Consider the following 17,153-nt stretch of genomic DNA (forward strand, 5'->3'; position numbering starts at 1 on the left):
TTTGCCAGTTTCTCCCAAGACTCAGCTTGGCAGCAGGTGGAAGAGAGGAAACAAAGTTAAACTAAACATTTAAAGTAAATTAAATTAACAATCAAAGGAAAGCAAAATTAAAGCCAACACAAAATTCCAACGCCGAGGCACAAACACCCACAGTATTGACACTTCACAATGCAATCACTACCAGGAAGAGAATAAACCAGCCTGAAATGGGAAAAAAAAACCCCAAATAAATCACAGTAACCCATTAAAAACCCCACACTCTGTGTCCCTACAGTGGCAGGAACTCGGCCGTGAGCTGATGTATCTTTTACAGAGATGCTGCAAGGGGATGGAGCTTCAGTGGCTGCTGAAATGTGGAAAGCATCTGACACTTCTGCAGCCCTGTGATGCCAAAAGAAATGCAGAACTCACACAGGGTCTTGTGACAAGATTGTTTTTTGTACCTGGGACTCCTTGGAGCAGCAGGAAAAGGCTGGTTCAGCTGCAGAGCAGAGCAGGAAGGGGAGAGCTCTCCTTATGTCAGAGGAAATTATGTTTAGAGCTTAAAAACTGCATTTAGGAGCAGCTCCCTTCATCCCTTCAGAGCTTTTAGGGTAAATTATTTCATAGAATCATGGAGTCATTTTGGTTGGAAAAGACCTTTAAGCTCCCCAGCACTGCCAAGGCCACCCCTGCTCCACTTTGTCCCCAAGTGTCACATCCACAGGGCTTGGAAATCCCTCCAGGAATGGGCACTTGCCCCTGCCCTGGGCATTTCCAGTGCCTGACCCCCCTTTCCATGGAGGAATTTTCCCTAAAATCCATTCTGAGGCTCCCCTGGCCCATCCTGAGGCCGTTCCCTCTCCTCCTGTCCCTGTTCCCTGGGATAAGATCCCAAATCCCCCCCGGCTGTCCCCTCCTGGCAGGGAGTTGTGCAGAGCCAGAAATTCCCCCTGATCCCCCTTTTCTCTGGGATGAGCCCCTTCCCATCTCCCTCAGGAATTCTCTATCCCCCTTCCCATCTCCCTCAGGAATTCTCCAGCCCCTTCCCATCTCCCTCAGGAATTCTCCAGCCCCTTCCCAGCTCCCTCAGGAATTCTCCAGCCCCTTCCCATCTCCCTCAGGAATTCTCCAGCCCTTTCCCAGCTCCCTCAGGAATTCTCCAGACCCTTCCCATCTCCCTCAGGAATTCTCCAGACCCTTCCCAGCTCCCTCAGGAATTCTCCAGCCCTTTCCCAGCTCCCTCAGGAATTCTCCATCCCCTTCCCAGCTCCCTCAGGAATTCTCCAGCCCCTTCCCATCTCCCTCAGGAATTCTCCAGCCCTTTCCCAGCTCCCTCAGGAATTCTCCAGACCCTTCTCCCGGTGCTCCAGCATCCCCAGCTCCGTTCCCCTCTCCGGACAGAGGCAGGATGTTGCATCCATTGATCCCTGAACTCATTTCAAGCTGCTTTTCCCACATTACACATGGAATACGCAGCAAAGCACCTTTTTGCCATCCTGTCCGTGATCCACCTTCCACTGCAGGGCCCACACTCACCCTGACATGCTCCAGGTTCCCTGGCTGAAACCTGGTGAAGGGAGGAGAAATAATTCCTCCACAGAGCAGTTTCTTTAGAAATACATTGCTCGTAGTCCAAGGGACGAAAGAATTTATCCTCCAGAAACACTGCAATAAACAGGGGTTTATTCAATTCTGAGTGAGGAAGGAGGAAAAACCAGAATGGAGCTGCAAAAGGCAGGGAGTTCACTCCCAAGGATTTATTATTTAGCAGTAACTCTGCCCAATAATTTATTCAAATAAACCTGGTAGCAGCAGTTGGGTTTTTTTTTATTTTTGGGGGGTTTTTTTTGAGTTGCTTGGTGCAAAAACAGTTAAAATCTCCTTTCCTCATCAGCAATGCTCCTTGTTTCCAGCTGGATCAATTAGTGGTCCATGGGAGCTGAGGGCTCAAGCTACTCAAGGTACTTGTTAAGGAGGGTTTGTCTTTAATCCACGGGGGAGGCAATCAGCAGCGCTGTCAGGGAGAGAGGACTTGGCTAATTAGTGCCCTAACGAGCCCAGGGGGCTCTGCCACAGGTAATGTCCCCCACATCCCTCAGGTGGGAACATTCAGCCACCGTTCTGCTGACACCAACATCCAAAAATCAAATATGTGCTGAAAAAAAAATCCAGCAGCACCTTCCATTTTGTTCCCTTGGCAGTTTGGGAAGGGCTCAGGTGAGCTCGAGGATGGAGGATTTGGGAGAAGGTGTGAGAAATGTTTCTTTGCCACCCTTTCACACAGTTAAAACACTCAGAGTTTTAACTTTTCACATTAAATTCAAGAATTAATGGTACTCAGCTATCCCATTCCCAAATGCAGCAGCCCAAAGCACAACCAGGCCCAGCTGGGAGAGCAGGAGAGAAGCTGGCAGGAGCTGAACGGGCACCACCACGATTTTTGAGAGGCCCAGAAAAACTTTTACTACCTCCTGCAATAAGTAAAATAAATAAATCAGTAAATAAATAAATCATGGGGGCTTAAAAAAACAAAAGAAGTCAGATTAAAGGACAAATCACAGTGAGAGCTGACTGAAGCACTGAACTCTGCTTGGTTAAACTCAGATTACCCAATTTTACTCCTCAGTCACATCAACGAGCAACAGAGAACGAGTTGAGGGGCAAACTCAGCTGTCACCAAAGTCCAGAAAACACCAAGATTCCCCCCCTGTGAAGGCTGAAAATCCCACTGCAACACAGGTTTTCCTGCCCAGCCCAAGGTTAGAGAAACATCTTTGCCCAGGCAAATCAAGGCTTTATTTCCCTCCAGACCACTGGGGAAGCAGAGCAATTAAAAGGAGAGTTATTTTCACCTCCTCACTGATGACACCTCTACACCTGCCTGCTTGCACCTGCTGAAAGCTGAGGCCTCATTTTTCCAGTCCCTGCCATCTTAATTATATTTATATTTATTTTTGTTCTAGTTTTAAGCAGGGTTTTGTGCAACTTAGTTGCAAAAAAAAAGCTGATTTTTTTTTTTTGTAGAAAATACAAATAATTATATTGGAAGCTCTGGGAATCAAAATTTCCACAATAAATGATGGCACCTCTGTGCACAGCTCAGGAGAAACCTTTCCACAAAGCTCTTCTGAGCTACCTCACTGTGCTGGAATGATGAGGGCCATTCCTAAAAAAGATCTTTGTTTTTCTACCATAAAGCAGCAGGAGAGGATTTGAAATCAGAGGTTCTACATCAGCACTTTGGGCTGGCTGAGCAAAGGACAAGGAGGAGAAAAAACATTTCCATGGTACAAAAGCTGCTCCTGCAGGTGCCACCTTTCACAGGAGTTTAAAAATCCAAGAAATCATTTTTGTCTTATTTGTCAGGGATTGGGAAAATGACCTGGACCAGCCAAAGCACGGTGAGCTCAATAAAATTTTATTATGAGTGTGAGCTTGTCTGATTCCACTAAGAAATGGTGTTTTGAGCAGGGTGTGACCTCTGCAGAGCACAGAAAAAACCTGCACATCTTTGCCCTGCTCCAACACCATTTTGTGTGCTGCACTTTCCATCTCGCTGCTCCCTCGGGAAAAAATTGCCTTTCAGCATTTGAAATGTGTTGTGGTGCCTCAGGCTGGGTGTACCCAGAGCCTCCTGCAGGACACACCTGCCTGAATTCAGGTCCTGCATCCCTGGGGAAGGAGATTTCCCTGCAGATGAAGCTTCCCTGGGGAGTCCCCGGCACTTTCTCCCAGCAGTGAGGTCAGCAAGGGGCTGGACCTGGAGAGAAAGGGAATTCCCACGTGCCCAGGGCAGGTAATTCCCTGTCTCCAACAAAAGTATCTCGCTCAGGGTCTGATCTGGGGTTAAAACTTTGGCAAACTCCCCTCTGTTCCAACCCACAGCAAGAAACAGAGGAGGGAATGAACTACAGGACACAGAAAGGTGTGTCCCAACCTCGGTGCCTAAAGATTGTTCCTAAAGCCTGGAACAAACATTTTCCCTGTTCCCACTTTCTGGGATGCTCCCAGCAGCCTGACATCTCCTCTTTCCACGGAGAAAATCAGCAAATCAGCACCACTAGCAAAGCTCCACATCCAACCACAGCCTGAGCTGTCACAGCCCCAGGGGAAGGAGGAGATCGGAGCCATCCCCTGGAGAGAAGCCACACACACAAAAAAAAACGGGATGTGACTTTGAGATGCCAAACATTCCCTCTCTTGTCCCCTGCCTCTGCTGCTCACCTGGGTCATCTTGTCCACGGAGACGGGGATGCCATCGATGGTGAGGGGAGGCAGCTCCGAGTTGACCTCCTGAGGGGCCGGAGCGTGCTCGGCCAGCGCCGATTCCAGGTCTTCCAGGATGGTGCTCTTGTACTTGCGTACCTGTGGGGAGTTGTTAGGCTCAGGTAAACAAGGTGAGCAGCAGCAGGAGAGGAGCAGGATGCAGCCACGTTCCCCAAGGTGCTGCAAAGAGGGGCACAGCTGGCAGGAAACGCCCAGAGGTCCCCGAGGCTCAGCCTTTGCTGATGAAACTTGAAGTAACACCGGCAAGGGAAGAATTTGGGGGATGAAAAGGTTCTGAAGCCAGAACTTGTCATGGGCAGGGTCTGCAATAAGGTGCAGGAGCTGGCAGCAGAGCTGAGCTCAAACATGTCGTTGTTTGGGGTTGTTTAGTCTGGAGAAAAGGGGGATCAGGGGGAATTTCTGGCTCTGCACAACTCCCTGCCAGGAGGGGACAGCCGGGGGGGATTTGGGATCTTATCCCAGGGAACGGGGACAGGAGGAGAGGGAACAGCCTCAGGATGAGCCAGGGGAGGCTCAAGGTGGACAGCAGCAGGAATTTCCCCATGGAAAGGGTGGCCCTGGAAGTGTCCAGGGAGGTTTGGAGTGCCCATCCCCGGGGGTGTCCACGGAAAGGCTGGAGGTGGCACTCAGGGCTCTGGGTTGGGGACAAGGTGGGGATTGGACTTGATGTCCCTGCTTGTCCAAGCTTGGACTTGATGATCCCAGAGGTCTTTTCCAGCCTCAGGGATTCTGGGATTCTGTGATGTTGACCTGTTCCCTCTGATTTTTAATCCAGGGTATTCCCCCCTGGTGAGATGTTCCAGGTAGACATTCCTGAAGAGGAGAGAGGACCTCAGCGCTGCCCTCGTGTCGGGGAATCACAGGAAAATTCAGGCTGGAAAAGATCTCTGAAATCACTGACTCAACCAGGTCTAGCACTGCATTCCATTAAACCTAAACTGTGTTTTCCAGGGTTTTTAACATGACCTTCAGATCCTCACCAGGCTTCCAGGGCTGCCCTGAGCAGAACAAAATCTGCAGGGAAGGTGAGGAACTTCTTTCCTCGCTTTCCTAGGGACACCTACCACGTTCTCCAAGGGTGCAGCACCGAATACTTTGAAGACAGGGTTGGGTTTGGAGGGTGAGATGCACAGGACGATGGCCTGCTGCCCCACTCTGGTGGTGTACTCATCCAGCGTGGCCCGGAGCTTCCTGAAACACGGAAAAAACAGGGAATGAGCTGAAAGCCCTGCAGAAACACAACCCCTGTGAGTGCCAGCTCCCTTTCACAAAGCAGGTGAGAAACAGAGCCCCAGCTGCTCAGCTTGGCCACATGTTGGGTTTATTCCTCCTCTCCACAGGCCTGCTGTGCTCCCTGCAGTCACCCAGCAGCTCAAATGTCAATTATTCTCCCTTCTCTCATTTTCTCATCGATGAAAAAAGAGAAATCACCAGAGCAGCAAAGCTGGGGTAGCAAGAGTCTGCACTTCCACTCTGTCCTAGCGACACAAAACTTGTGTTTTGCTGAATGATTCATCAAAAGAGGCCTGCAGACAGAGGCTGTTTTACATCCAGATCATAGCAGATCATCTCCTGGACAATTTATTTTGGTCTCCAGCACCAAAGTCCTCCTCAAACCAGATCTGGAAGAATTCAAGCTACAGGATAGGCAAGAGCTGGAAATATTGCAACAGCTCAGCACAGGAAACCCAGGTGTCCCAACACCTGCCCCATCAGCAGCTCCCTTCGGAATTAAAACATTCCACTGGATATTTTCTGCCTCTTATTCCCTTTTAAGCAGTGCAAGAGTCAGAAATGGTGGCAGAAACTCCAAAAGAGAGAGAGAAGTAGCGTTTTCCTCAGAAAATCTGAGCATTCCATGAGGTGACAGCTCAGTCCCTGTCCTGGTCATTTCAGAAATGACTGAAATGAGTTTTTGTTGCCAAAAAAGCACCTCCAGCTTTGATCCCACAGCCAGGGGTTTGAAATTTGATTCCCAGTGGGGTGAAAATCAAGCACAAATGTGTGTGCAGCTGAACAGAGAGGGAAAAAAAAAAAGATGTTTTGTCATTATCTTGATGTAGTAAAATTCAGTAGTTGAGAGAAAGGAGAAGAAATTTTTCCTTCACTGAGCAGTTTCTTTAAAAATAGATTGTGTGATATATATATAAAATAATAAATAATATAATATAATATAATATAATATAATATAATATAATATATCTATATAATATATAATATATAATTTATTAATATTAATAATATTATATCTAATATCTATATAATATGTACTCTTAATATAATTAATAATATATAATATTAATCTATTATATAATATATAATATAGATTAAAATCTTAATAATAATACATTATATTCTTAATAGACAATCTTAACATTAGATATAATATTGTAAACATTAATATATTATATATTTACTATTTGATATTTAATATCTTGTATTTTAATATTTTTCTATTTATCTATTTTTATATTTTTTATTTTTATTATGTATATAATAAGATAATTATAATTTTACGTATTATATATAATTATAATTATATACTATATATTATATATTATACATTATATATTATATATTATACTTATAATAATTATAGATATAATATCAAATATATCTATTATAATTTAATCTTCATCTATTAAAACATGTTCCTATTTCAAGGGAGAAAAGGATGTTTTCCTCAGAAACATTGCAATAAACACAGCAGAGCTTGGGGAAGGAGGGAAAACCAGAATGGAGCTGTAAAAAGCAGGGAGTTCACTCCCAAGGATTTATTATTTACCAGTAACTCTGCCCAATAATTTAACATTAGCTGCCCAATGAGATCCCAAACAGCACAAAAAAGCAAAAACTGCTTTGTTCCAAAAGCTAGGGAGCAGTAACAGCCAATATTCACAAATTTTGGCGTGGAATTTCTGGAGGTGTCTCCAGGGCTGTGCAGTCCCATCGGATTCGGTGTGGCTCGGGGGCCATCAGGTGGGCAAACAGCCTCAGAGCACCTGGAATGCAACACCTGGAGAGCTGTGGAGCTCTGGTGTCTCCACAGGAAGCTTTTTAAAAGCCAAAATAAAAATGTTTCAGCTCAGGCAAGAATCTCCCCTTGATTATTCTTCCTAAAACTGTGCGTCTTCAGCGTGGGGTTTGTCCAACAGCAAAGGAAATTTGGACACACACCCACTGAATTTGTTCCCAGAATGGTTTGATCAAGCAGAAAAGGCTTTTTTTTGTGAGGCAGATAAATCCTTTGATCTCTGGCTCTGAGATCCAGAAGAACACTGAATTTCATACAACATGAAATTTATGGGCGTGTTTTCATGGTGATACATGAAAACAACTGTTCAAGTGAGATAGAAAAGTTAAAAGTGTGAGTGTGTAAATTAAAGTTTTCTTAAGTCACTGAGTGGAAAAGTTAGAGTTTAAATAGTTTAAAAAGCAGAAAACAAGATAGGAGGATTTAGAATGTTGTCTCTTTTCCTTCTTTCTTCTTCTTTTTCTTCTTTTAGAGGTTTTTGGGTAACAGCAGGTGATTGGATAAAAACATCACAGTGCAGCACACAGGTGATGGGTCATTGGGTCATTAAGAAAAATAATTAACGTGTCTATTGTTAATTGGATAAAAATAAGTATAAAGATAAAAGAACTGTGTATTTCAAGGCCATTTTGTGCCATCAGAGCCAAAGTGAGCCAAAGAGACAAGATGAATTAAACTTGTGCAGAAAGTCTGGAGAGACCTGCCAAGTTTTGTGCGAACATCCTAATTAACACAAGAGAAACAAGATCCTAACGAGCTCTGGAGTTCTCTTCTGACCCAGAGAACTGAGATAAACGGGACTCCCCGTGAGGGAGGACCCCAAAAGAGCTCGGCTCAGAGGAGCTGAGAAATCAAGGAGCAAAAATTGCAAGCGGAATCAGAGAAACAGATGAAAAAGTTTCAGCAGGGACAGGTGAGCGCTCACCTGAGCAAACGTGTCTGTTGCCTCTTCCGAATGGAGGGGTTGGACTCAAAAACGTGAGGTCGCTTCCGTTTCTTCCCCGTTGCCACGGCAGCAGCTGCTGCCATCCCCACAGGGCCTGGAAATCAAAGCACAGAGGGTCTGTCAGTGCCATCAGCTCAGCAGGGACGTTGTCACCGTGTCCCCACCAGCCAGGAATGGGTGCCCAGGGTGTCCCCAGCAGGGAAAGTGACACAAATCCCTCCCTGAGCTCTGCTCTCCGTTCCCCAGACTGGCAAATCCCAGCTCAGTCCAGGGTGAAAGTCACATACTTCAGCCTAAAGTTTACAGAATTCTGGTTTTCATCTTCCAAACATACTGAAAAACTCCCAAGATTTTGATTGATCTGAGGAAATCCTGGTGGCTGTGAAGAGGAAAACAGGTACAGCTCCACAAATCCTGCTCGGACACCTCAGCTGCAGCATCAGGAGTCTGAGGCTTTCCTGAGGTATTAAGGACCTGTTCTAATGGGAAAGAAATGTAAAATCCAGAGTCTTCTGAAGACCATCCAGGCCTGAAAATCCTGTGTGCTAGAAGGGAAGGGAAAATAAAAATCCCTGCAGGATGGGAGGCTGGAAGATTCATAAGGGATGCTCAGGGGCTGGTGGAAGCTCACAGGTTTGGTTTAAAGCCTGATACGGAGTCAGGCCAGACTCCCAATGCTCAATTATAATTTTTCTGCCAATCTGGAGGACATTTTGGCTCCACTGGGTGGAATCTGTGATTCTGAAGTACTTTCCAAGTCCAGGAATGTCAGGATCTTCCGTGGATCTCCCTGGGAGAGGCCTAACTCGTGAGCTCCCTAAACGCAGCAAGGCCGCACTCCCAGGTTATTTTTTAGTGTTGTTTATGTGGGGCCTGAACTAATTTTTGCTCTTTGACATATTTGGTATTTTAATTTTGTGACCTGAGGCAACGTTTTGGCAGGGAGCTTTGTAAACCAGCAATTCCCAGCACTTCTGTGATCCACAGAAATGATGCGGGATTCAAGCGGCCGGCAGAGCTGCAGGGATAATTCCTGTGGAATATTCCTGTGGGTGGGATGGACCAGTGATGCCTTAGGATTTAGCTTTTATATTTTTCATATCCTGCACTGCTTTAGTGTATAACTCTAAAACTCCATAGCCTGTCAGCTGCTGTTCTCCTGTTTTATCCAGACAAAACAATTCCTCTCTAGGCCTGAAACTCAAGGACACCTCACAGCCTCAGGCCCCGAGAGATGTAAACAAAAGTGAACTGGGGGGGGAAAACTTGGAGTAAATTACTTCATCACCTGAAGCTGTAATTAGAGGATTAACCCCTGATATGTAAATGGACCAAACCTATAAGTGTGTGCAAAACTCGTGACCATCGTCCATCCTGGCTGCAGCCTCTGGAGGGATTCTGACTGCCCAAGGTGTGATGCCTTAAGCTTTGGCTTTTGTATCTTCCAGATTCTGCGCTGCTTTAGTGCGTAACTCTGAGCTTCACAAAGTGTCAGCGAGTTCTCCTCGCAGCTCAGACACATCAAACAGATTTTCAAGATACAACAAATTATCAGATACAACAATCCTGTTCCAGACCCAGAACCAAGGAGTTGCTGCAGCTTCGGGCACAGAAAGTTTAACCAGCAGCAAATTGATGGAGCAGTCTGGGATGATGGGGATTCATTAACTGAAGCTGTAATTGGACAATTAACCCCTATATGGAAATGGACCAGAAGTTATAAAAGTGTGAAATTCCTGACTCAGAGTCCACCTTGGGTGGAGCCTCGGCCACGCTCTTGCACTGCCCAAGGTGCCACCTTTAATAAATCCCAATTTTATTCCTTTAACTCTGCCCAGCCTCTGCTCCAGGGAGCCTCTCACAGCATCAGGTGATAAAATAAACACCCATTGTATTCTCTTTATCAGCCTCTGCTCCAGGGAGCCTCTCACAGCATCAGGTGATAAAATAAGCACCCATTTTATTCCCTTAATCAGCCTCTGCTCTAGGCAGCCACTCCAAGGAATCACCAGGAGGTTATGATGATGGTGATGATGATGATGGTGATGATGATGATGGAGCAGCCCCCTGGCTTTACCTGCAGCAGCCAGGTGAGCGGTGACCTCGTCGGCAGCCGTGGAGTTGAGGATGTCGGAGTCGTCGTAGGAGGTGTCCTCGGGCGAGGAGGGCGAGTCCTCGTCGGCGCTCAGCATGCTGTGCTCCGTGTAGGTGGCCACGTGCACCTGCTGCACCTGCTGGGCCACGGCGTGGGCCTCGATGGTAGCCATGTGCTCTGCCTGGGTCACTCCGTGTTCTTCCATCAAGAGTCACTGGCAGAGGGGACAAAAAGCACGGGCTGTGAGCACGAGGGACAGAGATCACCTCCCCTGGGGACAGTGGATCACGGAATCACGGAATCACGGAATCTCTGGGTTGGAAAAAACCTCCAAGATCGAGTCCAGCCCAGCCCCAACCCCTCAACCAAACCACGGCACCCAGTGCCACATCCAGGCTTTTTTAAACACATCCTGGGGTGGTGACTCCACCACCTCCCCAGACAGAAAATTCCACTATTTTATCACTCTTTCTGTAAATTTCTGTATGTTTTTCCTAATATCCAACCTAAATTTCCTTGGTGCAGCTTGAGGCTGTGTCCTCTTGCTGTTTTCTGGAGAAAGAGCCCGACCCCAGCTGACCCCAAGCTCCTTCCAGGGAGTTTAGAGAGCGCCAAGGTCACCTCTGAGTCTCCTTTTCTCCAGGAGAATCAACCCCAGCTCCCTCAGCCGTTCCTCACAGGTCTTCACCAGACCCTTCACCAGCCTCGCTGCCTCCTCTGGACGTGCTCAAGCGTCTCAACGTCTTCTCTACGCGTCTACAAGAGGGAAATAACTCTGCCAGGAGCCAGGAGAGGAACTTTAGGTTAAAGGTTTGGGAAAATCCACAACAGAGCACAGCAGCCAGCCACCAACATCCCTGATGGAGGAAAGGTCCCCAGGGATCCTGCAGCCCTGAGGTTCCATGTCCCTCACCCACACCTTGAAGGGTCAAAGCTGGGGCTTGGTTTTGACATGTCATGTTCCAGATTTCAGAGAAGAGGTCTGAGGGTGACACAAAGTCTCCTGTGACCTCAGTAGCTCAGGACACGAATGAGGACGCCAGTACAGAACCCCAGGATCACTGAGGATGGAAAAGACCTCCAGGATCATCGAGTCACACCTGTGCCACATCCAGTCCTTCCTTGGACACCCCCAGGGACAGGGAGTCCTTGGGCAGCCCCTGCCAAGCCCTGGCCACCCTTTCCATGAGGAAATTCCTGCTGATATCCACCCTGAGCCTGAGGCTGCTCCCTCTCCTCCTGTCCCTGGGATAAGATCCCAAATCCCCCCCAACTGTCCCCTCCTGGCAGGGAGTTGTGCAGAGCCAGAAATTCCCCTGATCCCCCTTTTCTCCAGGCTGAGCCCCTTTCCCAACTCCCTCAGCCTCTCCTGGTGCTCCAGCCCCTTCCCAGCTCTGTTCCATTCCCTGGACACACTCCAGCCCCTCCAGATCTTTTCTGGGCAGGAGGGGCCCAGAGCTGGAGTCAGAGTCCAGAAATAGGCAAAGCCATCAGAACCCAAGCACAAATATCACAGAAAAGTGATTTATTTAAGGTGTCCAGTGGTAAAGCACCGAGCAAAGCAGCAGCTTACGGAGTCAGCAGGGCCCTGGACCACACACTGGGAAGACAGACCTGTGCAGAAGGACCAGGACAGGAGGTGCAGGGATATTTTCAGTCTGTGCCTGCTGCACATTTGTGGAAAAGAAATGGCACATCCCTAAGATATTTTCAAACAGGAGAATTAGAACCTCAACCCTTAAAAACAGATTCCCCAAAGGAAATCTGTTCGTGCTCAGGGCAAAGAGCAGAAAGAGGTGACCAGCAGCAGGGAATAAGAAAATAAACAAACAAAAAAAAAAAAAAGATTCTGATTTTGTAAGCACAGTGATGGAATCACAGCTCCTGACTGACACCAGATCATGGAATGCCATGTGAGACACGGAAACCCAAACCATTTCGTCAAGAGGGTTATTTTGACCAAACAAAAAGGAGGTTGCAGCCAGGTGTGGGGGGGTCTGTCTTTCTCCCAAGCCACAGGATGAGAAGAGCTGGGTTCAAGCTGTCCTGGGGAGGTTTAGATGGGATTTTAGGGAATATTTCTTCTCCAAAAGGGTTGACAGTGGAACAGAGAAGTGCTGGAGTCCCCATCCCTGAAGGGATCTAACAGACCCTGGGGACATGCTTTTGTGGTGGGATTGGCAGTGCTGGGGAAGGGTTGGAATATTCCAGTCTGAGGGACAGCAGAATTGTTGTTGTGAGACTGTCACAAACCTACTGAGGCTACAGCTAAAGCCAAACCAGCTTCAGACTCCCAGTCCTCCCTAAAAAGCTGCTCGAGTCTGATGATGCTGCTGTCCAACCTTGTTTACAACTTGGGTTGTAATATTAGAGCCATCCAAAAATAGCAGGAGTTCAAACGGTGCCAGCGAGGAAGGGACTGAGATGTTGAGGTACATTGAGACAAACTGAAAATTTCTGGTGGAAAAACAATCAGCCCTAACCTCCTCCTTCCAAGAAACTCAATTTTGTCATCACCAGAGGAAAATGGGTGGAAAAAAATATTTCAGGTAAATCCTTATGGATCAGCTTAACAGATTTCCTAAGACACCGAGCTTTTCTTGATGGAGCAATGAAATGTTATTTCTATCAAAATTTTTTAAAAAAATCCATGGAAAACTGTGATCAGAATATGATTGATAGAGCACAGTAAAGTCCATCAGGAGACAAGACCCCAAGAAAACGGACGACACCATTGGAAGGAAACCTTCCACTCGAAGGTGACTTACACCTAACACCACAAACACTGAAACCTTGGGAAGCCGTTCCCATATTCAAATTATTCCTAAAGGATTCCTGACACAAGCCAGGCTTTGTGGGCCAACACCTTGACTGGTGAAGGTGTCACTATCCCTGAATGGGGCTTGGATTTGAGCAGGGATCCGGGCACAGGGATGAAAGGAAAGCTGCTCCTGGTTAGCTTTAGAGATGAGCATTCACCACTCCAGAAAAGGAACGTGGATCCCCGTTTTTCTCCCGAAACCGGAGCACTTTCAGGCGCAGGGAAAGCCTAATGACACGGCGGCGACTGCCAAGACATTTCCTGGTAGCCGTGGCTTAGTCCAGAAGGCTTGGATGATGGCCAGAAGTAAAGTAATTTTAAGTGCTTATAAAAAACATGAGGATAAAGTCCCTCTCATCACACAGTGCAGCTGCTTCATGAGTGCGTCAGGGGTTCCTCTGAGGTCCTGCCAGCCCTGACCGGTGCCTCTTGACACGGTGGTGGGAGGAACACCAGAGACAGGAGGAAATTCCACTCAAACCACCGCAAAGCAACAGGAATTGGTCGTAAACCCCGTAAATTCTACACCAAATTCAAACCCACGCGGGTTGAAGTGAAGGCCTCTGTGGTGTGATTGTAGCGAGCCATAACTCGACCCATAAAAATCCCACGGACACAATCCAGGTTAATGGGTGCTTAAAGCTGAGCACAAAGTAAAAATTCCACACCAGAAAAAGTCACGAGGAGCAGCAGCACCACGGAAAAAACTCCCTTACACAGGTAGAGCCTGGAATTATTTTAATTATTTTAAACCTTTTTGCCACTGGAGAGGTTTTGCTTCAGATGCTGCAGCGGACACGACTGAGACAGACTGAACCTGGAGATGAGCATTTATTCTCTGGAATGTTAAATCATGAGGCTATTTTTATCAACTCAGCCCACATCTCATTAATTTGAAACCCTGCTCAGATCAGCAATAAATAAAAGAATCGCTGGGTCTCGCTTCTTCGGTGGTTTAAATAATTTTGAAAGGAAGCAAAATAGAAATTATATGGAGATTTTGAGAGACCTCATGCATGCTCATGAGAGGATCCCTCCGAGGGTCCAACCATGAAAGGGACCTTGGGGAATGCAGGGGCAAAGTTTTAAGTGAAATTGGCTAGATTTAGATCAGACAAAAGGAAGGAATTCTTCCCTGTTGCCCAAAGCAGCTGTGGCTGCCCCTGGATCCCTGAAGTGTCCAAGGCCAGGTTGGACATTGGAGCTTGGAGCAGCCTGGGACAGTGGGAGATGTCCCAAAAAAAGGGGACAGCACTGGATGGGCTTTAAGATCCCTTCCAACCCAAACCATTCCATGATCCCGCCATTCTGAAATAGGGTGGGAACAGCCAATGGCACCCAAAACACCAAATATGAGGATCTTGTGTTCAAATTGATCAATCGGTTTGACGTTCTTACAAAATTTGCTTCTTTGCTAATTATCCCGATTGTCAGGATTCAGCCTTCATATTTTCATATCCAGAGTGAGTCATTCTGGGTGGAAAACCAAACGGGAAAAGCTCCCCTGCACTCTGTACCACCAACATGAAAACAAACACGACATTTCATAAACGACGCTAAAATTTTATAACTGAGACGCAGGAATTAGCGAATCCCCAATGGCAAACGGAGAGATCAGCTCTCACACAGCCTGCTGAGGCTGCAAAACACCCTTGCACTCTTGCAGATTAAGGCTTTTCACATCATTTCCCCCAAAATCATGCCCTGTACTCAGCAAAAGCATGGAGGAAGGGAGAGACAAGTCGGTGTCATGGTTGCTCAGTCAGCTTGGGGGACATCAGATACTCCCTGGGTTTTTTAATTTATTTTGGTTTCATTTGCTTCGTTTTTTTAAGTTAAAGGATTTATTTGAGAAGGTCAAGCCTATACTCTTAGGAATAATCCCTCTGGTTTGTTTTCTGGTTTCTTTCAAAGGAATGAAAACACTCCTGGTTTTCCTTCCCCAAATTCTGTTTGATCTCTGCTCACCAATTCCTTACTGACAGCCCTGCTCCACACAGGAACTCTGCATGGAGCACTTTGGCTGGCACTACATGGGAATCCCAAAAAAGAAAGAGAAAATCTGGTTCATTCTTCAAGCTGGTCCCACTCCTCCTCCTTTCACTTCAGGGAAATCCTGCCCCAGGTGTTTTCCAGAAAACCTGCAACACCTCCTGCCTTTCTTCCGCTCTTCTGTGAAGCTGACGAGCATCTGGAGTTTAATGGCTTCAAAGCCCTGCCATAAATAAGTCATTTTCTCAGCATTAAACAACTTCACACCGGCACTTTTGTCCTGGGAGGCGGCTGCAGGTTCTCGGTGGTGACCCAGGACTTCCCACCTGCTCCTGCTGAGCTCCTCCTCTCTCCCAGAAGGGTAAGGAAAACCCCACTTCCATTTATTTCCTTCCATTTATCGGCACCGCTGGCAGCCCGTGGTGGGGAGGGATCAAAAGTACCTTTGATGATCTGGGTTGATGTGATGTGAAGGAGATTTTTCAGTCAACTGGGTCTCACTTGGTGGATTCAATCAGATTAAAAAGCACTTCCTCTGCACTTAGTGCTCAGGAATGTGTTGTTTAAAAAGCTGCTCCCAACTTCCGGCTGCACCTCTCGATAAATTCCAATTTCCCTGCAGAGGCAGCCTGGGATAATTTGCGAGTGAAAACTGATCTTAGCAAGAAATCAATCACTGGCCATTTACTAATAAAATGAAATCCTCTTTGAGTGGAATTATACCTTTGAAATTGTCCAGTCCTGCTTTTCCTGTTCCGGCACAAGACCCTCTACGCGGTTTTTCAGGAGAGCGGGAACATCCTGGTTCATCACCTGCAGATTTCTGATACATCACATTTTGATGGTCACAACCACAGAGAGCCAACCTCATCTGTGACTAAACACAAATCCAGGGATGGAATTCCATGATTTTCACTGTGAAATCAGCGGTGTCCGCCAAACCTTGTTAGTCTTGAGAGATTTGTGTCTTCCCTCGGATGAGAATGGCCAGAAATGAGGCGGTTTTGGGGTTCCTGGGATGATCTGAGGGGAGGTGTTTGGGTCAGAAGCACAGAAAACAGACACTCTATTTATCTGTGGTGCCTGACACCCAAGAGAGCGTTGAATTTCACATAACACCGTGGAGACAGCTTTTAATCAGAGAAACTGATTAAATCAGGGAATGTCTGTAAGTAAATAGAGTTTTCTTAAATCACTGGGTGAGAAAGTTCGAGTTTAGGGTTTAAGTTATATTAGAAAATAAAAGACAATATGGAGAACTTTCCCTTTCTTCTTCATCTTCTTCTTCTAAGTGTTTTTGGGTAATAATGAGTGATTGGATAAAGAAATCCGCAGTGCAGCACACAGGTGTGGAGTCATATTCTTCATAAGAAAAATAACTTACTTGGCATTTGATTATTGGATAAATAATCAAATTACTTGATTATTTATTGGATAAATAATCAAATTATTTAAATATATGTAGATAAACAGACATGTAAAAGACCTTGGGGCAATTCTTCGCTCTCCATTTTGCACCTTTCTATCTTAGTGTGTGGAGCTCCTTGTGTTCTGTGGATATGTAATATAGATCAGGAAGGAATAAACACCTGGACCTTCTCCTGGTCTTTTCTCCACAGGGACAGGAGAAAGAGGACAATCAGGTGTCCCCAGCGGGTGATTCCAGACTCCAAATCACGGAGATTCGGCTCTTTCCATGATTTCCACGTTGCATTGGCATCCCTCACCGGGTAAAAATCATTCATTAATTCGTATTTAGGGTGAATTTGATACCATTTCTGTATAAAACTGTGCCTAGAGGGAATCACCCCTGCGGGTTTGATAAGCAAACACCACCATTCACCAGGATAAGCTTGATTAATATCTCACTTATTACCACAACTCGTTGGAAATGCACATTTAAATACCAAAATCCCATTTTCCACAGGGGGAAAAAATCAAAAATGCTCCCTTTTTCATGAGGAGAATTTTAAGATTTACAACTCAACCTGATAAA

At 46.3% G+C, this 17,153-nt stretch overlaps 1 protein-coding gene across 1 annotated transcript in view; it reads right to left on the reverse strand.

Moving 5' to 3' along the window:
- The window catches only part of NRF1 (nuclear respiratory factor 1), a 62,984-nt gene that overhangs the window by 37,106 nt on the left and 8,725 nt on the right, over nucleotides 1–17,153 (reverse strand). The window contains exons 2-5 of the mRNA XM_005533079.3: nucleotides 10,327–10,558; nucleotides 8,229–8,343; nucleotides 5,334–5,460; nucleotides 4,207–4,347 (exon numbers count right to left, since the gene is read on the reverse strand). Of these exons, the coding sequence (XP_005533136.1) occupies nucleotides 4,207–4,347; nucleotides 5,334–5,460; nucleotides 8,229–8,343; nucleotides 10,327–10,549 (606 nt within the window). The 5' untranslated portion in view covers nucleotides 10,550–10,558. The remainder of the gene's footprint in view (nucleotides 1–4,206; nucleotides 4,348–5,333; nucleotides 5,461–8,228; nucleotides 8,344–10,326; nucleotides 10,559–17,153) is intronic.

Source organism: Pseudopodoces humilis, chromosome 5 (assembly GCF_049639895.1).
Source record: "Pseudopodoces humilis isolate 2021_Gansu_Grassland_sample_001 chromosome 5, ASM4963989v1, whole genome shotgun sequence".
Taxonomy (NCBI): domain Eukaryota; kingdom Metazoa; phylum Chordata; class Aves; order Passeriformes; family Paridae; genus Pseudopodoces; species Pseudopodoces humilis.